Source organism: Miscanthus floridulus, chromosome 17 (assembly GCF_019320115.1).
Source record: "Miscanthus floridulus cultivar M001 chromosome 17, ASM1932011v1, whole genome shotgun sequence".
NCBI classification, from domain to species: domain Eukaryota; kingdom Viridiplantae; phylum Streptophyta; class Magnoliopsida; order Poales; family Poaceae; genus Miscanthus; species Miscanthus floridulus.
This window is the reverse complement of record NC_089596.1, coordinates 17,242,128-17,261,454: the sequence shown is the minus strand read 5'-3', so window position 1 is coordinate 17,261,454 and position 19,327 is coordinate 17,242,128. Positions and strand designations below refer to the sequence as shown.

At 39.4% G+C, this 19,327-nt stretch overlaps 1 protein-coding gene and 1 pseudogene across 1 annotated transcript; both read right to left on the bottom strand.

Moving 5' to 3' along the window:
* Positions 1 to 3,037: 3,037 nt before the first annotated feature.
* Positions 3,038 to 4,117, bottom strand: LOC136516580 (transcription factor SRM1-like). Its single transcript, XM_066510012.1, has 2 exons — positions 3,672 to 4,117; positions 3,038 to 3,479 (listed from the first exon to the last, which is right to left on the bottom strand). The coding sequence occupies exons 1-2, from the start codon at positions 4,115 to 4,117 to the stop codon at positions 3,038 to 3,040; spliced, it is 888 nt and encodes a 295-aa protein (XP_066366109.1).
* Positions 4,118 to 9,502: 5,385 nt separating this feature from the next.
* LOC136516567 (uncharacterized) lies at positions 9,503 to 10,838 on the bottom strand (annotated as a pseudogene).
* Between the last annotated feature and the right edge of the window lie 8,489 nt (positions 10,839 to 19,327).

Genomic DNA, 19,327 nt, shown 5'->3' with positions numbered 1-19,327 from the left:
TTTTGCACATTTTTAGCCCTTTTATGTGTATTTCCACAAATACCCTCCTACAAATGAATAAACACCAAAACTCATGAAATTCAGTTAGTTATAAACCCTAATTCTAAGTTTGGTGTCCGTATTGGTTTATTTTATGTGATAGTCGGCGGTTAAAAGTGTGAGTTAAGGACCGCCAACAAGGTGGTGCATTCAATGCCCCTTAGGATGGTTGCATGGGTATCTCCCTAGAATATTCCCCCAAACCATCCTTGGTGAGCTATAAAAGCAAGGGGAGGCCTCCTCATTTCATCATCAAGTATACACAAGAGAAGAAGAAGAGCCTCATTCATATCTTTAGCTTCTAGCTAGAGTAGCATAGGGAGTGAGAGAGAAGAGTTGGAGAAGTACCAAAGTTGTTGACTACCTCCACTAGTGTACTCGGTGCACTTGTGCACTTAGTGAAAGGAGTGCCGGAGTTGATGACTCCTCCACACTTGTACCTCTACATTCATCTTACTATTTGGAGTAAGAAGTTCGTGTTCATCTTTTGGTATTGAGTTCTTAAGTAAGTTATCTTTGATCATTATAAAATTGCCAGTTCATCAGTCTGTCCCCGTGGCGGATGCTCTAGTAGAGGATTTCTGATAAAGACGGAAGTTCTTGGCCAACGCTAGAGTAGTAGTCGATAGCGTAGACGTGGTGTCTGAGCTAGAAGTTACCTTCAGTTTGCCTTGTTCCTCACTATTGAGGGGTAGGAGGTAGGTGATGACAGCCCTGTCTATCTCTTGTAATCCCCCATGTTCAGGTTTCGGTGTAGAGCTACAGGCCGACATCACTTGGCAGACCAGGTGCAATCCGGTGCCCGAAGCAAGTTTGTAGTGACAAAGTTATCTTTGCTTAAGGTCTCTATCCTTAGGAGAACCTCACTACCCAAGTTATCCTTCTCTTCTTTTCTTAGGTGAACTAGCTAAGAGACCTTTACACATCCATTCTTTTGGAAAAATACGATACCCTGAATACTTTCGGGTGAAGTGCTACAACTGTATATCCGTGCTTTGCGGATTCCTTCTGCTTACGCTAAGAAATACCAACAAACATTTAAGGCGCCGTTGCCAAAAAATGATTCTATCTCTATTCTTGGTAACGTTGTTTAGAAATGCTAACAGGTTGGTGTAGAGAGATTGGGTTGGCTCCTCTTTCCCCTTCTCTTCTTGCTCCTCCCCACAAGCTAGAGGGTGGGAGCTCTCCTAGTTTCACCCTAGAAATAAGGGAGAGGCTTAGGGACATATAGGGTTGCTGTCCTTGGGGATCTCCTTTGTCCTATCTTTGTCCTCCTCCTTTCACCTTCTTGTTCCTTGGTTCCTTCTCCTTCCTTGCTTAGAGAAAAAGAGAGGTGTGATGTATTTGGGAAGAGTAAGAGTGGAGGTGCCTCGTTGGTGCTGCTATGGGGGTGTGATAACACTCGTACTGAACATGTGGGGTCCAAGGAGAGGGTGATACAGACACCTCACAAACTACATGACCAAGCCGCCTAGCATGTTCGGGTGAATATCCAATGTCCCTGATTGGGAATGGTTTTCTAGGTGATGCTATCTAGGTTGGGTGCTAGAGCTTACCCTTTCTCTTCAAGAAAATGAGTGTAGGGCCTTAGGTTGGTGTAGAGAGATTGGGTTGGCTCCTCTTTCCCCTTCTCTTCTTGCTCCTCCCCACAAGCTAGAGGGTGAGAGCTCTCCTAGTTTCACCCTAGATTTATGGGAGAGGCTTCGGGATATAGGGATTGCTGCCCTTGGGGATCTCCTTTTGCCTATCTTTTTCCTCCTCCTTTTACCTTCTTGTTCCTTGGTTCCTTCTCCTTCCTTGCTTAGAGAAAAAGAGAGGTGTGATGTATTTGGGAAGAGTAAGAGTGGAGGTGCATCGTTGGTGTTGCTATGGGGGTGTGGCAACACTCGTACCGACATGTGGGTCCAAGGAGAGGGTGATACAAGACACCTCACAAACTACATGACCAAGCCACCAGCATGTTCTGGTGAATATCCAATGTCCCGATTGGACTATCTGTCAGAGCACAACTTTGGCTAATAGAATGACAAAGCAACCGCCAGACCATCAATCAGCTCTAGCCGACTCATTCACCAATGCTCAAAATTACTAGTTTTAGCAATGCATAATATATACCGTTTGCAAATATGGATTTTTACGATGCAATGCCCATGATGATCATGCTTATGTGTCAAGTGCACATTGGGTCGTTACACCATATGTTTACAAATATTTTATGAAATTCTAAGGAAACAACCCAATCTCTTCTAGCTTTCACACTGGCATGTAGGATAACAACATGAAAATAAGGTTGAGTTCAAATAGGGGATATCATGAATTTGCCAAAAAATGGAAAGTAGATTGATAAAATACTAATTAATAAATGCATACACACCGATTGTGGGTATTGAAGAAGAAACACGAGGATTTATAGTTTAGGGATTTCCTCCTATCTATGCTTGACTATTATGACGGGATGCATCTAGGTCCACTCCTTTAATTTCAATGAGTTATCTCATATTCATGGGTTCTCAAATCTTCCTTCTAGAAGTGGATTCAATTAGAAATGGGATTTAACTAGTTCATACTCCTATCATAAAGAGATTTTGTGATTACATATAGACAAAAACACAATGGAATCATGGTGTTGTATGTCTCCCTTTGTTAAATTCTTTGGCAATCTTGTTGTCTGATGAATTAACCAAACATGTCATAGTAAAACATACACAAATGAGGAAACATAGTTGAGATAGGAATAAAGAACATGGGGACAAACAAGGATATATATAATTAACACAGACCAGCAAACACATACATATAATGGAACCACATTGATACTAGTTCATTGCAAAGTGCATGACAATGAAACTATTTGAAGGTACAAACACTTAAAACTACCATACATATTGTCTTCAACGAGATAGGTGTCCATGCATCATAGGATATACTGAACCATATGTAACAACTACTACATTATGTTGTTCATGTCCATTCACCACTTAGGAACAAAATCTCCAAGCTAATAATAACTGGTCCATTCCATTTGGGTCCCAGCCTCCTCCATCATTGGAGCTGCAGAAGGACTCGGTGTCTGCTGACCTCCAGTCCAGGTGATTGTCTGGCTGCTGCTCGCCTGACTGGCAGGGCATTGGAAGGGAGAATAAACTTGTGTGAGGTTGTCCATGGAAGCGAGCTGGCCACCAAAGCCGTAAGAGTATGGGTTGTAAGCATTGCTAGTGAAAGCCTCCCAGCTAGAGGAGTTGTCCTGCGCCCATGGCTTAGCGTCATAGAGGCTGACGTCGTTGATGCTGTAGCGCTGCTTCTTTGTGGTGCTCTCCTGCCTACGAAAGAACTTCTGTGCATGGCTGGAGACTTGCACTGGCGTTTTAGTGGTGACGAAGTCCTTAGAGATGTTCTTCCAATTACCGCGTCCATATGCACGCAGGCCAAGTAGGAAATTCCTGTAGTGAGATACATAGGGTTCAGCATAAGCTAGTGAAATAACAATAGAGATCTCATGATAAGTGAAAAATCATATCTTAGTGCCTCGGGCTAATCAATTAATACTCCTCACCACATTTCTAATAATTGTACTAATAGTTAAGACTAAAGAAACAAGAATTTCCAAAATAGTGCAAAGATCAATGACGTACCTGTGCTCCTCCAGAGTCCAAAACCTCCTTGCACGTTGCTTGTCCTGTTGAGGAACAACAACTTTCCTGTGACGTTGTTCCTCCACCATCCTCTTGTCCTTCATCTCATCTGTTAAGTAACCAGTAAACACATCCATGCTGTGCACGCCTGGGTTCTCCACCATCACTCCAAAATTGTTGACCACAAGGTCGTTGCTCACCATCATAGGCAGCTGGTTGCTTCTCATCTCTATTTCATTTAGCATCTCCACCACAAGATCAACATACAAGTCAATTACCTGACGCTTATCCTTCCTTGGGAACCTTGCGTGGAGCTTATCCACAATGCCATAGTGCTTAGCATTCATGTTGTTGGTGCAACTGCTGTTGGCGTCGTGATTAGCGATGATAGATCTCACCATCTCGATCTCGTTGGCACTCCAGTCGCCGTTGAACTTGGGATCCATGGGCTTTGAGGGTTGAGTATACTAAAACACAGTTGGTAGTATGAACTGTGAAGTGGGCTATTGGGATGGGAAGAATGACAAGCCAAGGCTGGGTATTTATAGGCCTTGTGGTGAATCTTTTTACCCTGGTTTCAATTAATTGTGTATATCAGACTTAGACATGAAGTCAAACATGGAATTTTAAATAATGAAATCAAAGATATGGAGTCATGCGGATGCGTCTGCGTTTGTAACTAGGTCTCATAAAAAATATATATCTTAGGGATATTGTAATATAATCTCATAGTAATTGTCCAGCATCCTTCAATGGCTCACATAAGAGAGTGAGATATCGATGGCCTAGGATACGCAAGACCAAATATCAATGTTGTCTACTAGTAACAAATAAATATATACCTTTTGTAATTAAGAAGATCCGATGTCACAATTAATAATCATTTGCACCCAACCCAAGGCCAGGACTGCAGTTCTATGTGGTTGATCGCCTGCTCATTTTAAGAGTGATTTGAAGAGTGGACTTAGAGTACACATGAGGACAAACCCTAGTGCAGCGCTTCCAGATAGTGTCGTGTGCTTAGCATGCTAATAATGAGATTTGCATAGTCATACTTTATTTTTTGCATGGTCATACTTTATTTTTTATTGATATTATATTCTTGAGCACACAGGTTGGTAAGAACTCATGTCTGGTTTCGCTACTATCAGTTGACTCCATGCATTGTCAGTGGTGATGAAATGCCATAACTACGATGCTGATAGTAGACACATGGTTTATACCTTTTAATTAGTGTGTTGCTATACATAAATAATTGTGAGATATTCAAATCCTATATATATGCATATCTTTCCTTGTGATAATGCATTTACTATTTTGCCTTTATTTCTAATTTCTAATATAGTATGAGCGTGAGAAAATTAAAATTCATCTGGTGCAATGGACATTTACAACTTATACAAATATGGTCTAATAATTCTAGCTGATGATTTTGGTAATTTCTCATTTTCTCAGGAGGTTGCTCTACCGTGGGATCAAGGATACTGACTAGAGGGGGGCGCATGCCGGGGGTGGGGGGTTGAATAGGTGGTTTCAAATAAAAAAAACATAATACTAGAAAGTGTTGATTCATAACACAAGAGAGCCCCCTATTTATACACTATGATCACTAGGTGTAGGTTTGCAGCCTAGGTTGATATGCAACAATTCAATTTCTAAGATGTAAAGTGCTCAATGTAAATTGAGCTCAAGAAATAACCGAACATGTAACAAGGATTTTATTCTGCGATATCAATGACTTGCCAGTCATCGTAGTTCACATTGAGGTGGATCCAATGTTCAACCGCTCCTCTTTTGAGGCACCACTTGATATTGAGCCATTAGAAACAAATAACCACTCTGCACCTCAATTCCACTAGAGTTGCTCTTCACCACTCTTGCATGGAGAGCACAAGGGCTCTCACAAGAACAACCGGGGCACCTTCACAATCTTTTTGATGTGCTCCATGGATCCACAATCTCTAAGCTATTTAGGAGATAACAATCTCCAAGAGTAACAAGGCAATGACACTTACGTGAAGACTCCCTAGTGCCACAAAGCTCAAACACTTGAATGCACTAGGATGCTCTCAATCTCACAAGAATGCTATCTCTAAGCAATGTGTATGAGAGAGAGAGGTGAAAGAGGCTCAAATATGTCATAGAAGCTTGCCAAGTGTGAAGAGACCTCCCTCATGGCCAAGTGAGGTGTATATATATCGCCCACTCGGTTACTAGCCTTTGCATAGCCTTTCTTGTGAAAACAATGATTTCACGGGCCATCCGCAATACAAAACCCAGTTGGTCCGCCGTTCAAACCAACAACTATATTCATGTTAAATGTCTATTAGAGTTGACAGTGACTGTTGGACCAATTCGCAAAAAAAAAAAAAACTGACTGTTGGACCATTCGTGGTACAGAGCTCGAACCGTCCGTAGTACAAGAAATTGTTGCCACCTCAGCAACTCTAACATTCTATAGAAACCGGAACTTCTAGACAATGCACCACGCGGATCATCCACCCCCTGGGATGTGGATAGTCTGTTGTTCAAACTTTGTCGCTATCCAAAATCTGTCCCAATTTTGCACAGGTCACAACTCATACTCGTCGACTGATTTCCCTTGGGATTGCCATCTGTGGCTCAATTGTTAGCACTAATTAACAGAATCAGACTTTTGGTTTTGCTTTATGGTACATAGATACCTGTGGACCATCAGCGCCCCCTGGCTAGATCGTTTGTGGATACTTTCACAGCACATACCAGAACCAACAGTTGTTGCTGGACAAGACTGGCAAGTGACCGCCGAACTGTCTGCGACACCCTTTTGTCATGGTATAAAGCTCTTTTTTTATAATTGGCTAAGTCAAAGACTATCCTCCCTATCAGGGGTGGATAGTCCCCAATTAAATCTGAGTTAGCCTTTTTTTTAAACATTTTACAATGATTTATTATAATTCTCAATTTTAGACCCCAGTCATTCATATGCATACAATGCAATGCAATCATTTGAGCAAAGTGGAACTAAAGAAACGTCAAGTAAATAACAATGCCCTCTTAATGCTATCTAGCCTAATAACCCGATCATATCTCATGCTCTAATCTCCTCGAGACCATTCAGAATTGAAAAACCTATCATTATCTTGCCTTGAGTTATCCATCATGTTTTCAAAGACATTGCGCTATGATATCTCTAGTTTCTTAAATACAACGTACATACTTAAGTATATATGCTATTTATTTACTACTTGTAATATGAGACATATAAATTTAAATATTAAGTTATGCCTGTGCAGATATATACCATGTCAAGCATATTCATATATTTTAGTGCCTAATGTGTAATAGTTAAAGTTATTGCATGTGTTCACCCATCTAAAATTTGGAGTGTGGTTGTAACTGGTTGACATGAAGACGGCTTGTTCCTTTGGCCGATTTATTGGTCTCGCTTTAATTTAAATGATCATACTGGAAAAAACTACCTTGCCTATTTAGTTATATAATGGTTGATGCTATAACTAAAACCATTAGCATGAAGAGGGTTCGAAGCTTGGATGTACTGCACTACTCTTGACATGAAGGAAAAGCATACCTTTCAGGAAATAATTTGTATCCCATGTAAACAAAAAAGAGACAAGATAGATCAATTTCAACAAGTAAGGATCATAGGCACATATGCCAGTAACGACAAAAGGGAAGGAAATGGTGCATGTATAGCACTTCAGCCTATCGTACTTTGATAAAAAAAGACGATGCGGCTGGAGACCTATAACATTATATGCCATTTTTCTGATCCTCTGCTCTTTGCTTCTCCCTCGCTCTCAGCCTGTAGTGGTTTCTTCAATTAATTATACCATTGACTTTATCAAGGCTCAATTGCAACTTGAATGAACTGATCTCTAGTTAAATTTGACAAGGGAAAGATGCTACCTTTATAAAAAAACAAAACTAAAACAAGGTAGCATCTTACTTCTTACCAAGGGGCAATTCATAAAATGTTAGATGGTGACTCCCAGTGGGAAAAGACATGAAGCAATTTTCGCTCCTTCAAGAACAACTTCCTAATGAAAAGAAAGGTACCGATCCATACAATAATGATATAACATTAATGCAAGAAAGTAAGCTTGGTTAGCAACTGATCACTTCATAAAAGAGATAGCTCAATCATAATTTGGTAGCAACTGAGTCCTTTGAAGAACTTAACTTTGGCATTTAAATGACCAGCATGTTGCACATGTGACTTCTAGATGTTTATATGAAGTGAGATTGTTTATCTTCTAAGTGTTGAATGTCTTAGCTCAATCTTTATTCATTTATGTCCTGATAAGATTTTGATACATTTTTAGATGTTTATATGAAATGAGTTTGTTTCCCTTCTAAGTGTTGAATGTCTTAGCTCAATCTTTATTCATTTATGCCCTAATAAATTTTTTGATACATTTGAAGGAAGGCAACCCAGTCTCTTTTAGCTTCTAGGCATATTGCTAGTTCTAGTATTAATAAACGTTTAATTGAAGGTTGAATGAGAATTTCGGGCATTAAACATTCTCAAATGGTAGGTTGTGCTCTAGAGGAATCGATGGTCCTAGAAAATGTTCATGTGTGACCTAAGAAAGGATGGTGAATTGGGTCACTTAAAAGTTTTACCTAGGGCTTTAACTTGAAACTACACTAACAAATATAAAAACTAACTAGAAAGAAGTGTGCGCCTAGATTTTATATACTGCATGTAGGTGTGGATACTCACCTAGGGTTTCCTCTTGGACCAACAGCTAGAAAAACAGAGGGGAAAAGCCAATCTATCACCCCTTGTTGATCATCTCTCCACATGCCCGTTCCGTTTTGCATCTTCCTTTGTTGATTCTTCAAGCAATTAAGAGGGGCCATGGAGGAGAGAGAGTCTGGAAGAGAGGAAGCTTATATAGGGCAAAAAAGGGTGGCCAAGGAGGCTGAACCGTGAGGGAATGGGAAAAAAGGGAAGAAGAAGAGTCACAGTTGATTGCCATTCCATATCTATTCATCTTGTCCATTCTTTCTTTGATCCTATGAATCACCATGATCCAAACTCCTAATACAACATATGAGTAGTCAAATGTAATGCACACTCAATGGGATCTACGCATCTATGGTTTCTGATCATCCATCCTAGCAACGGAGCAGAAGCCATTTTTTGCCACTCATTAGAACTCCAAGTAAGTTATTTAACCCTTTGCGCTTTCCAAAAAGCAAAATGTATTTGCTGCAAATTCATTCCATTAAACCACATGGAAAATCAATTTAAAAATATGAAACCACATATTTTCTAGGAAAACACAAAAGTCTATGGTCAAATTTCTAGGGTATTACATACATATAACATCCATAATGGAAATCATGAAACTTCTTATCTTTGTTAATTTCTTTGGAAACCTTACCTCTGATGAAGCGATCGAACTTTTACAAAAAAACAACAAACCTTATCTCTGATGAAGAAATCAAACTTAATATTGTACTATTCATTTAGATATAGTTGATATTTAGAATAAAGAACACGAGGACATCCAAAATATAGTTAACACATACAAACAAACACATATATATGGCAAGCACACATAATTGTATTTCATTGCAATGTTCTAGTAGGGAAATTGTTTGTAGTCCATACAAAAATAGTACTAGCACTTAATACCACATATTGTCTTCAACCAGCTAGTTTTACATGCACCTGTTGATACTAAATCATAAAATAACTAGCAAACATATAGTCCATTTTCACCCACTAATTATGAAGGAAGCCTCCCCTATTGATGGCCAATACAAGTTGTCTGGTGGCTCCTAGCCCTCTCCATGACTAAAACTATAGAAGAACTTGGTTATTGCTCACCATGGTTGCCCCCTAGTGATGTTGTTCAAGGCAACTTGTTGCCCATCAAAGTCATAGTAGTTTGTGTTGTAAGCACTATCAGTGAAGGAAAGCACCTCCCAGCTAGGAGAAGAATTCTGCATCATTGTTGGAGCTACAAAAGAACTAGTTGTTGTCTATTGACCTCTAGTCCAAGTGGCTGCCGCTTGGTTGTTGCACATGTGAGGTTGTTCATGGCATTGTGTTGTCCATCAAAGTCATAGTAATTTGTGTTGTTAGCACCACTAGTGAAGGCGAGTGCCTCCTATCCAAGAGAGTTACTCTACACCATCGTTGGATCTATGGATGAACTAGCTATTATGTGCTGACCTCTAGTCTAGGTGGCCGCATGTCTACTGCTCACTTGGCTAGCATGTGCGAGTTTGTTCAAGACAGCATGTTGTCCCTCAATGCCATAATAATTTGTGTTGTAAGCACTGCGGCCAAAGGCGAGAGACTTTGAACTAGAAGAGTTCTTCTGCACCCATTGCTCTGTGTCATAGAGGCCCACATCATTGATGTTGAAGCGTTGTTTCCTAGTTGTGCACTCCTTCCTATGGAAATACTTCTGCGCATGGCTACAGATCTGGTTTGGCATCCTTGTTACCATGGCCATACACTTCTAGTCCATGGAGGAAATTCCTGTAGATATATATGGTTTAGAATTAGTAAGTCAGATGATAACATGTCTTGTTCATACACTCAATATTGGTGAAAACAAAATCTCAATGCCTCATGGTATATGAAATACTATACACCACTAGCTTATTACTTGTACAAAAAAATTAACATTAAATATGTAATGAACATTTTAGAAAGAGAGCATAAATGAATTACTTGTGCTCTTCATGAGTCCAAACTACTGGGTATTTCCTCTTTTTCTTAGGAACAATATTCAGCTTGTACGGTGGTTCCTCTACCATCTTCATGGCCTCCACATCATCCAGTATATAACCATGAAACATGTCCATGTTGTCCATGTCTATATCCTCCGTTGGCGCTCCAAAGTTATCATTCACAAGAGCATTGCTCACCACAACTTGTTGGTTGGTGCTCTGCATTGTATTCATCTCAACTACTAGATGAACATACAATTGAATTACCTGATTCCTCTCTTTGCTTGGGAACCTTGCTTGGAGCTCATCAACAATGTCATTGTGCATCTTGTTTGTGTCATTTGTGCAGGTGTTGTTGGTGTTGTGACTAGCTATGAATGACTTCACCATATCTATTTCAGAAGCGCTCCACACACCATTGAAGTTGGGATCCATGGGTACTGAGGGTCGAGTACTACACAACAAGTTAATGTATGAAACACGATGCTTGGATGGAGAAAATGGCAAGTACAAGGCCAAGTATTTATAGGCCTTATGGTGAATCTTTTAGTATTGGTTTCAATTTATTGCACAACAAAGTTTTATATATAGTCAATTTTTTCTAATCATAATGCTAAAGATATTTAGCATTTGTACACATTTTTATCTCATGTTTGAAAAAATGAATGAAACACCTAGGATGTGCATAGGCCATACCACTATTCTCGAGCACCCAAGTTGGAAGGACACTAATGTCTCAATTTGATACTATTAGTTGACTCCATCTTTAGTGGTTATAAAGCGTTGTGTCTGCAATTTTTAATCACATTACTTTATGTCTAACCAAATGCCTTACTAATGTGTTTCTAATAAATAAATGAATGTGAATTGATCAAATCATATATGCATATCTTTCCTTGTGATTGACATTTATTAGTTTTGTTTCTGTCTGATGTCCAAATATACTAGAAGCTTGAGACTGGAAGTCAACTTTTGACTTTAGGTACAAGCCTCTTTCTCTCTCACTCTCCCTCAATATCTATATCTATATCTATATCTACTAGACAATGTTTGCGCACACATTTTTCTCTCATGTTTAATAAAACGAACGCAACACCTAGGATGTGCATAGGTCATACCACTATTCTTGAGCACACAGGTTGGAAGGACACTAATGTCTGAATTTGCTACTATCAGTTGACTCCATCTTTAGTGGTTATATAGCGTTGTGTTTGCAATTTTTAATCGCATTACTTTATGTCTAACCAATTGCCTTATTAATGTGTTTCTAGTAAATAAATGATTGTGAATTGATCAAATCATATATGCATATCTTTCCTTGTGATTTTGTAGCACCCGGTTTTAAGAACAAGACTAGATACACACCATATGTGAGCTCATAAAGTCAAATTTCACATATAGCTACAAACAAGGATAATATCAATAGATAATGCTCAATATATAACGTACTTAGTATAAAGAATATAAACTTAGATAGCAAACAGCGGAAAGACAACTCTGATCTTTGGGTGAAGACTCCAATTCCATAGGAACAACTGATTGGTTGATCACAAGCCTATTTTCTCCAAACTCTAGCAAACCGGTACCCATCCGGGATTTTTATCCAAGTAGTAAAAATAAAGCAAGCGTAACTATATGTCGTACTCAACAAATATAACATGGAGTTCCTAAGGCTCAAAAGGTTGATACTGGTTTACTGCGATTAGCTTTTAGTGAGTCATCTTTTAGCAATTGGGTGGTAACAAGTTTATTCGCAAGCCCATATAAGCACGTGATCAGGTAAACATGAATAATGAATAGCATAAATAGTAATGATTAATGAGCATCTTTATCATCAGTATCCAAGGCCGCTCATAACCATAAGCATGGCTGATATACCAGTTTTACACTCTACAGAGGTTGTACACTTTCACTATAAGTTGTGATTTACCCTTTCGCTCGAGGTAGCTAATCTCTTGACCCACTTCCAAGGAAGATCGGCATGGTTCACTATGAAGACTTTCAAAGGTTCATCTAACAAGTTAGGGCCATTAGATTCACTTGGCAAATAGATGTAGAGCCCCCCTTCCCGATGGCATAATGACACGTAGCCTATACATAAGGGGACAGAGGCCGCACTATACCTGATTCTGCAAGCCATTCTTACACCAATAAAGGTAACCTTTAACAAGCTAGAAAAGGTCCTCATACTGATCTAAAGCCAGAGCCATGTAGCCCTCACAGTTGTACTATAAGTACTGGATGTTCGCTTACAGATAAGTCCTTAGGGAGAGAAATCTAGAGCATCATAAAAACAGTCCAATGCTCTAGCCCCCTTGTTCTATGTTGCTAAAAAGCATCTTTTAGTGTTTATTACATATACCATTAGTCAAGTTACAAGATCATGGTTCCAGTTGAGCACTAGCGTCATATTACCCAATGCAATAACCCAAAGGTGTCAAGGAATGCAGGATATCAAATAGCTAGGAAAATTACTACGGTTGCCAAGGTAGACACATGCATATGTTTAAATTATTAAAGTGAATAGGACAATAAGGAAGATCCCATGCTATACTTGCCTTCAACTTAGATCCTTCTTCTAGTCCAAACCTTCAAAGGATTGCTTTTGGATCTAACACATATATCTCACCGACTAGACATGAATATAGCATCACATAAGCATCCATGCAATCATACACGAAGCAAATAATAGAACTAAATTAGAACAGTACACCAAACATAAAATCAAGATGAAAAGTTTATAAAATGAATCTACGTCTCGCTACAAACACAGACGCAAAAAACACTCTAATCGGAGCTATAACGAAGAAGTTATGAATTTAACAAGATTTCCTTTAATAAAATAATAGATTAAATCTAACCTTGAATTTTAAAAATTGAAAATATATTTAACAGTAGCATAAATATGTAGATTATGCAATTATGAATCTAACGCAACTTGAACGGCTCAAATCGGAGTTAAAACGAAAAAGTTATAGCTTAAAGAAAATAGTGGCAAAACTGTAAATAGATGAAAGCGTATTTTGGATCTAACCGGAACAATTACGTTTTCAAAAGAAGAAAATGTATTTCGGAAACACACTATGGACTGCGGGTTCTATTACATGAAACTATAGGGGCTCTGATGCAAAAGTGACCAGCCGAACCGGTACGAGTGAATCTGGCCATCGGATTAAGATTGAACGACTGCAAATAGATGAGAGGGAGGGAGGGAGGGAGGGAGGGAGAGAGAGAGAGAGAGAGAGAGAGAGAGAGAGAGAGACCGGCGGCAGCTCATACGGCGGCACCATTGTTGGAGGTGCTCGGCTCCTCGCCGACGATCATCGATACGATGATGAAGGCTATCATTGGACATGGGAAGACCATGGGGAGAGAGAGGACGGCGAGGCGAACTCACCACGAACAAAACTGGAGGCAGGAATGGAACGAAGGATGGCGGGTGGCTCGATGGGGCGATGACACCGATGACACTAGGGTTGCGGCTCAGCATGGTAACTCAGTGAGATAGGAGCTTGCTTCGAGGCTCGGGATGGAGGCGGCGTGATGCAGGCTCAGTATTTAAGTCCAAGGAAGACTTGGGAGGCACGACAATGAGTGAGGCGGGGTGAACACAGACTCTGTCCTAGCGATGGAGTTCGGGTCGGCTATGGCACGAGGAAGAAGAAGGCGGTGTCACTGACGCGTGGGGTCGGGCTGATAGTGACACAGGGCATGGAGAGAGGGGAGCGTAGAAGAGCGGGAGCGGGTTGGCTGGTCTTGTTGGGCTGCACGGGATGGGCTTCCAGCAGGGAGAGGGGAGAGAGGGAGAGTTAAGTTTTCTTTTTTTTCAAATGTTTTTCAAATCCATTTGAATCATTTTGAATTTTAGACAAAGCCACACATTTCAATAATTCCAATGCACTAGCATGTATGCACAAACAAGTTGCTAAACCTTATATTTGATTTTGATTTTAACAAAGTTTTATTTTTTCTAGGTTTAAATGCTCACAAAATACCAAATTAAATCAAATTTACCTATCTTAAAATCTTGCAAATTTTAGGGTGTTACAATTCTATCCCCTCAAGATGAATCTCGTCCTCGAGATTCAGACGATGGTGATCAAAGAGATGTAGGTACTTTGCCTTTGGATTCTTTGTACCACTCTATTGTTTCTTGCATGTATTGATAACCTTACTCCAAGTATATCCCTTTACTATATCCAAAATTTCGTTGGGTACTTTGCACTAGTAAGATCCTTCTTTACACCCAACTTCTCTAAGGATCTTTGCTTCTTGGACACATCCAAACATTTGCCCACCTCATGTACTCCATACAAACTCTCAGAGAACTTCCAACAGTTCGGCCATCGACTAAGATGTCATCAAAACTCGTTATACTCCTCATAGGTGTTACTTTGAGAGATGCAATCTCCAACTTCTTCCCAATTGCTATGCAATAGGTCTCAACATGTTCCGCTATAGTCCATATCATCGAGTTTCTTTCTAGAGACGTTTACCTTCCAATTGAGCCTCCTTACTCTCTTGGTCCACAGTAGATTCTATCATCAACTTTAAAACATTAGTATCTTTATATGCTCAGGTCAAGTTTCTCAACTTTCAAACACAATTCTAAGTCCACGGTGTCGTTCGAATCTTCTTAGCATAACTCTCTTTTGCTAAGAGCATCGGTAACGACCTTCACTTCTCTAAGTGATAGCACTTTTCCAAGTAAGAGCTAGAGAGCATAACTGAACTTCATATGGCACCTTGAGCATTCGAACCCTTCTTAGTTGGATAGTTTGCATAGGCGTGATCATCTATCTTATTGATCTCCTCCAAAGGTGTTTGTTTCTCTACATTGCCATCTAAAAACTTAGAGTCCATTTTTTATCCTCATAGGACACACCTTCTAATAGGTCATTCTCATCTTCCTCAAGTGCAAGTTGAATACCCTCATACTCAATTCTTTCTCCTGACAGTGTTGTTAGAAGCACCGAACGTTGGGCATACTTAATCACTCCTTTACAAGCAGATAACCATCCCTCTCCAAGAATAACATCAATGTCCATTAACTCTAAAACAATAAGGTTTGCCTCAAAGTTTACCCCCTTTATATCAACACTTACTTTTGGGCATATGCAGTTTGCCTTCCTTTCTCCTCCTAGAGTGTTAACTATTAGGGGTTTCCTCATCGGAAGCATAGTTATCTTATGATCTTCTACATATTCCCTAGATATGAACGAATGTGAAGCACTGGGGTCCAACAAAACCATGGTAGTGGCTGAGCTTACTGCAATCAAACCACAAATGACCTCTTTAGCTCTATGAGTGGTAATTAGATCCACATTGTTCAACCTGCCTTGAATGTAGTTTCACTTTAACTTATTTCCTTGCACCTGCTCCTTATGGACATTCTGTTCTGGCTCCTACTGCTATTAACTCTGGCTTTGATTACTCTCAGCAAACTTCTCAAAACAATCATTCTTATAGTGTTCAATCTCACCACAATCATAACCTTCCTTACTAGTAGAAGTATTGGTCTTCATCAAGGTGATAGTGGGAGATGATAGACTTGGCTCTTGAGAGCTAAAATGCTGCACTTCATCATTGGGTTGATGATACTAACCTTGATCTATACTCCCAAGTAGATTCATAGGGTGTGACTGACATTTTGGTTGTGTAGCAAAATGGGGATGAGTGTTTCTTAACTGGCGTTGAAGGTCACGTTTTCTCTTCTTCTCTTCTATCTCTCGACGCTTGTATTCAATTACAATTGTTCTATCCATCAATGTTTGATAGTCGGCATACACAACGATCATCAGCTGTAGTTGCAAATCATCATTCAGTCTTTTCAAAAAGCATTTCTGTTTCTTAGCATCACTATCCACCTCTCTTGGAGCATAGCATGATAGCTGAGTGGACCTATCACGATACTCATACACTGACATAGATTTTTGCTTCAAGTTGAGAAACTCTTCTTGTTTAAGTTCTACCTCACCTAACGGAATATGGTAGGACCTAAAATTCTCCTTGAATTCCTGCCAAGTGATAGCAGGAGCATTGTTGGGACGCCCATATTGGTAAGACTCTCACCAGTCTTATGCTATGCCCTAGAGTTGGTCGGACGCAAAAAACACCTTCTCATGGTCATCACACTGAGCTATGTCCAATTGTCGCTCCACAACTCTAAGCCAGTCATCAGCTTCTAGTGGTTCACTTGTATGAGAGAATGTCGGTGGGTATCTCTTCATAAATTTACCACGCTTGTCAATAGGTGGTGCTTGATGCGGGCGGTTCAACACACTTTGAGCATTAGTTTGCAATAACTGAGTCCGTGTCATCAAAGCTTGCTCTATAGATGGAGGATTAGGTGGCGGTGGATTAGAATTGGCAGGATTCCTTCCCAGTGAGAGCTAGAATCTACAAAACCACCTTCACTTTGGCTACCCCCCTTAAGAAAAGATCAACTAGGGGACACAAAATGGCAGCTTGCACCTCCTTCCAGATGAGCTAACTAGTATCAAGATGTGCTGATATCCCAATGATACTCTCATGTATGAGCAAGAACAAGAAATCTGAAATTCCTCGCGAGCAGAAAAGCAACAGCATAGTAAAACAGTTGTAACTCCCATTCTGTTAATCCAATAGAGCTGCAGTTTATATTGTTGGAAAGCTTATCAAATTATCCACAACTTCCTTATAGAACACTTTTCCAAATTCTGTAGTTCAGGTAGTCGAAAGCAGTGCACAACAGAAACTATTCTAGGCTTTAGACAGCATTGATGTATCATCTTGTGATTTTCATAACTCTATAACCAACATAGCTATCAAGGTGATTCTTATGGTCAAAGAAAGATATTGAAGTCTAATGTCATCTAGAATTTTGTCATGATTTTTGTTAGTCCAAAGACAGAGATATAAACTGATAAAGAGAGGTTGCTCCAAAGGCAGGATAGAGAAAACAGGAGAGAACCAAAACCCGATTATTTATTTTATTAATCCTTATACCTTAGGCCTATAAACTAAATGAAATTGTGGGAACACCCAACAAGATCATTGCAATCATTACAAAGATTCAAAATAAACAGAAGCATAATGACAATTCAACAAAGTACTAAAGGTGCATAATTCAATCATTAACTCAACTTGCGATGCTATCGTTCTCATTGTACTAGGGGTAAGAATCCTAAGACTCCTCTTCAGATTATGCAAGAAGGTGGTGAGGAATAGTTCTAAAAGCATATCAAATCAAGGAGTGAAGATGAGAACAAATACTTTAAAATAAGCACCAAGGTAGAGATGAATAGCAAGGGTAGAAATATAGTAGAGAAGAAAATATCAAGGTTCATAGAGCAAGGGTTTTTGTAGCAACTTCTAAATCTTAGGACAACCAGTTTCTCCTAGGCTTATGCCATATAGTCAGCATTGCTCTGATACCACTTTATAGCACTCGATTTTAAGAACAAAACCAGATACACACCATATATGAGCCCAGGAAGTCAAATCTCACATATAGCTACAAATAAGGGTAATATCAGACAATGCTCAATATATAATGTACTTAGTATAAAGAATATAACCTTAGATAGCAAATAGCGGAAAGACAACTCTAGTCATTGGGTGAAGACTCCAATTCCATGGCTGATATACCAGTTTTACACTCTGTAGAGGTTGTACACTTTCACTCTGTGTCATGATTTACCCTTTTCGCTCGAGGTAGCTAATCTCTGGACCCACTTCTAAGGAAGATCAGCATGGTTCACTATGAAGCCTTTCAAAGGTTCATCTAACAAGTTAGGGCCATTATATTCACTCGGCAAATAGATGTAGAGCCCCCCTTCCCGATGACACAATGACACACATCCTATACACAAGGAGACAGAGGTCGCACTATACCTGATTCAGCAAGCCATTCTGACGCCAATAAAGGTAACCTTTAATAAGATAGAAAAGGCCCTAATACTGAGCTAAAGCTAGAGCCATGTTGCACTCATAGTTATACTGTAAGTCTCGGATGTTCGCTTACAAATAAGTCCTTAGGGAGAGGAATCTAGAGCACCATAAAAACAGTCTAATGCTCTAGCCCCCTTGTTCCATGTTGCTAAAAACATCTTTTAGTGTTTATTGCATATACCATTAGTCAAGTGACAAGATCATGGTTCCAGTTGAGCACTAGCGTCATATTACCTAATGAAATAACCCAAAGGTGTCAAGGAATCCAGGATATCAAATAGCTAGGAAAATTACTACGGTTGCCAAGGTAGACACATGCATATGTTTAAATTATTAAAGTGAATAGAACAACAAGGAAGATCCCATGCTATACTTGCCTTAAACTTAGATCCTTCTTCTAGTCCAAACCTTCAAAGGATTGCTCCTGGATTCACCACGTATATCTCACCGACTGGACATGATTATAGCACCACACAAGCATCCATGCAATCATATACGAAACAAACAATAGAACTAAATTATAACAGTACACCAAACATAAAATCAAGATGAAAAGTTTGTAAAAATGAATCTACATCTCGCTACAAACACATACGCGAAAAACACTCTAATCGGAGCTATAACAAAAAAGTTATGAATTTAACAAGATTTCCTTTAATAAAATAATAGATTAAATCTGACCTCGAATTTCAAAAGTTGAAAATATATTTAACAGTAGTATAAATATGTAGATTACGTAATTACGAATCTAACACAACTTGAACGGATCAAATCAGAGTTAAAACGGAGAAGTTATAGCTTAAAGAAAATAGTGGCAAAAGTGTAAATAGATGAAAGCGTATTTTGGATCTAACCGAAACAATTACGTTTTCAAAAGAAGAAAACGTATTTCGGAAACACGCTATGGACTGTGGGTCCTATTATGTGAAACTATAGGGGCTCTTATGCAAAAGCGATCGGCCAAACAAGTATGGGTGAATCTGGCCGTCGGATCAAGATTGAACGGCTGCAAACAGATGGGAGGGAGG

Coding starts and splice junctions, on each gene's coding strand:
- LOC136516580 (XM_066510012.1), bottom strand. CDS start 4,117: ATGGATCCCAAGTTCAACGGCGACTGGAGTGCCAACGAGATCGAGATG. Junction 3,480..3,671: donor TGGACTCTGGAGGAGCACAG/GTACGTCATTGA, acceptor ATCTCACTACAG/GAATTTCCTACTTGGCCTGC.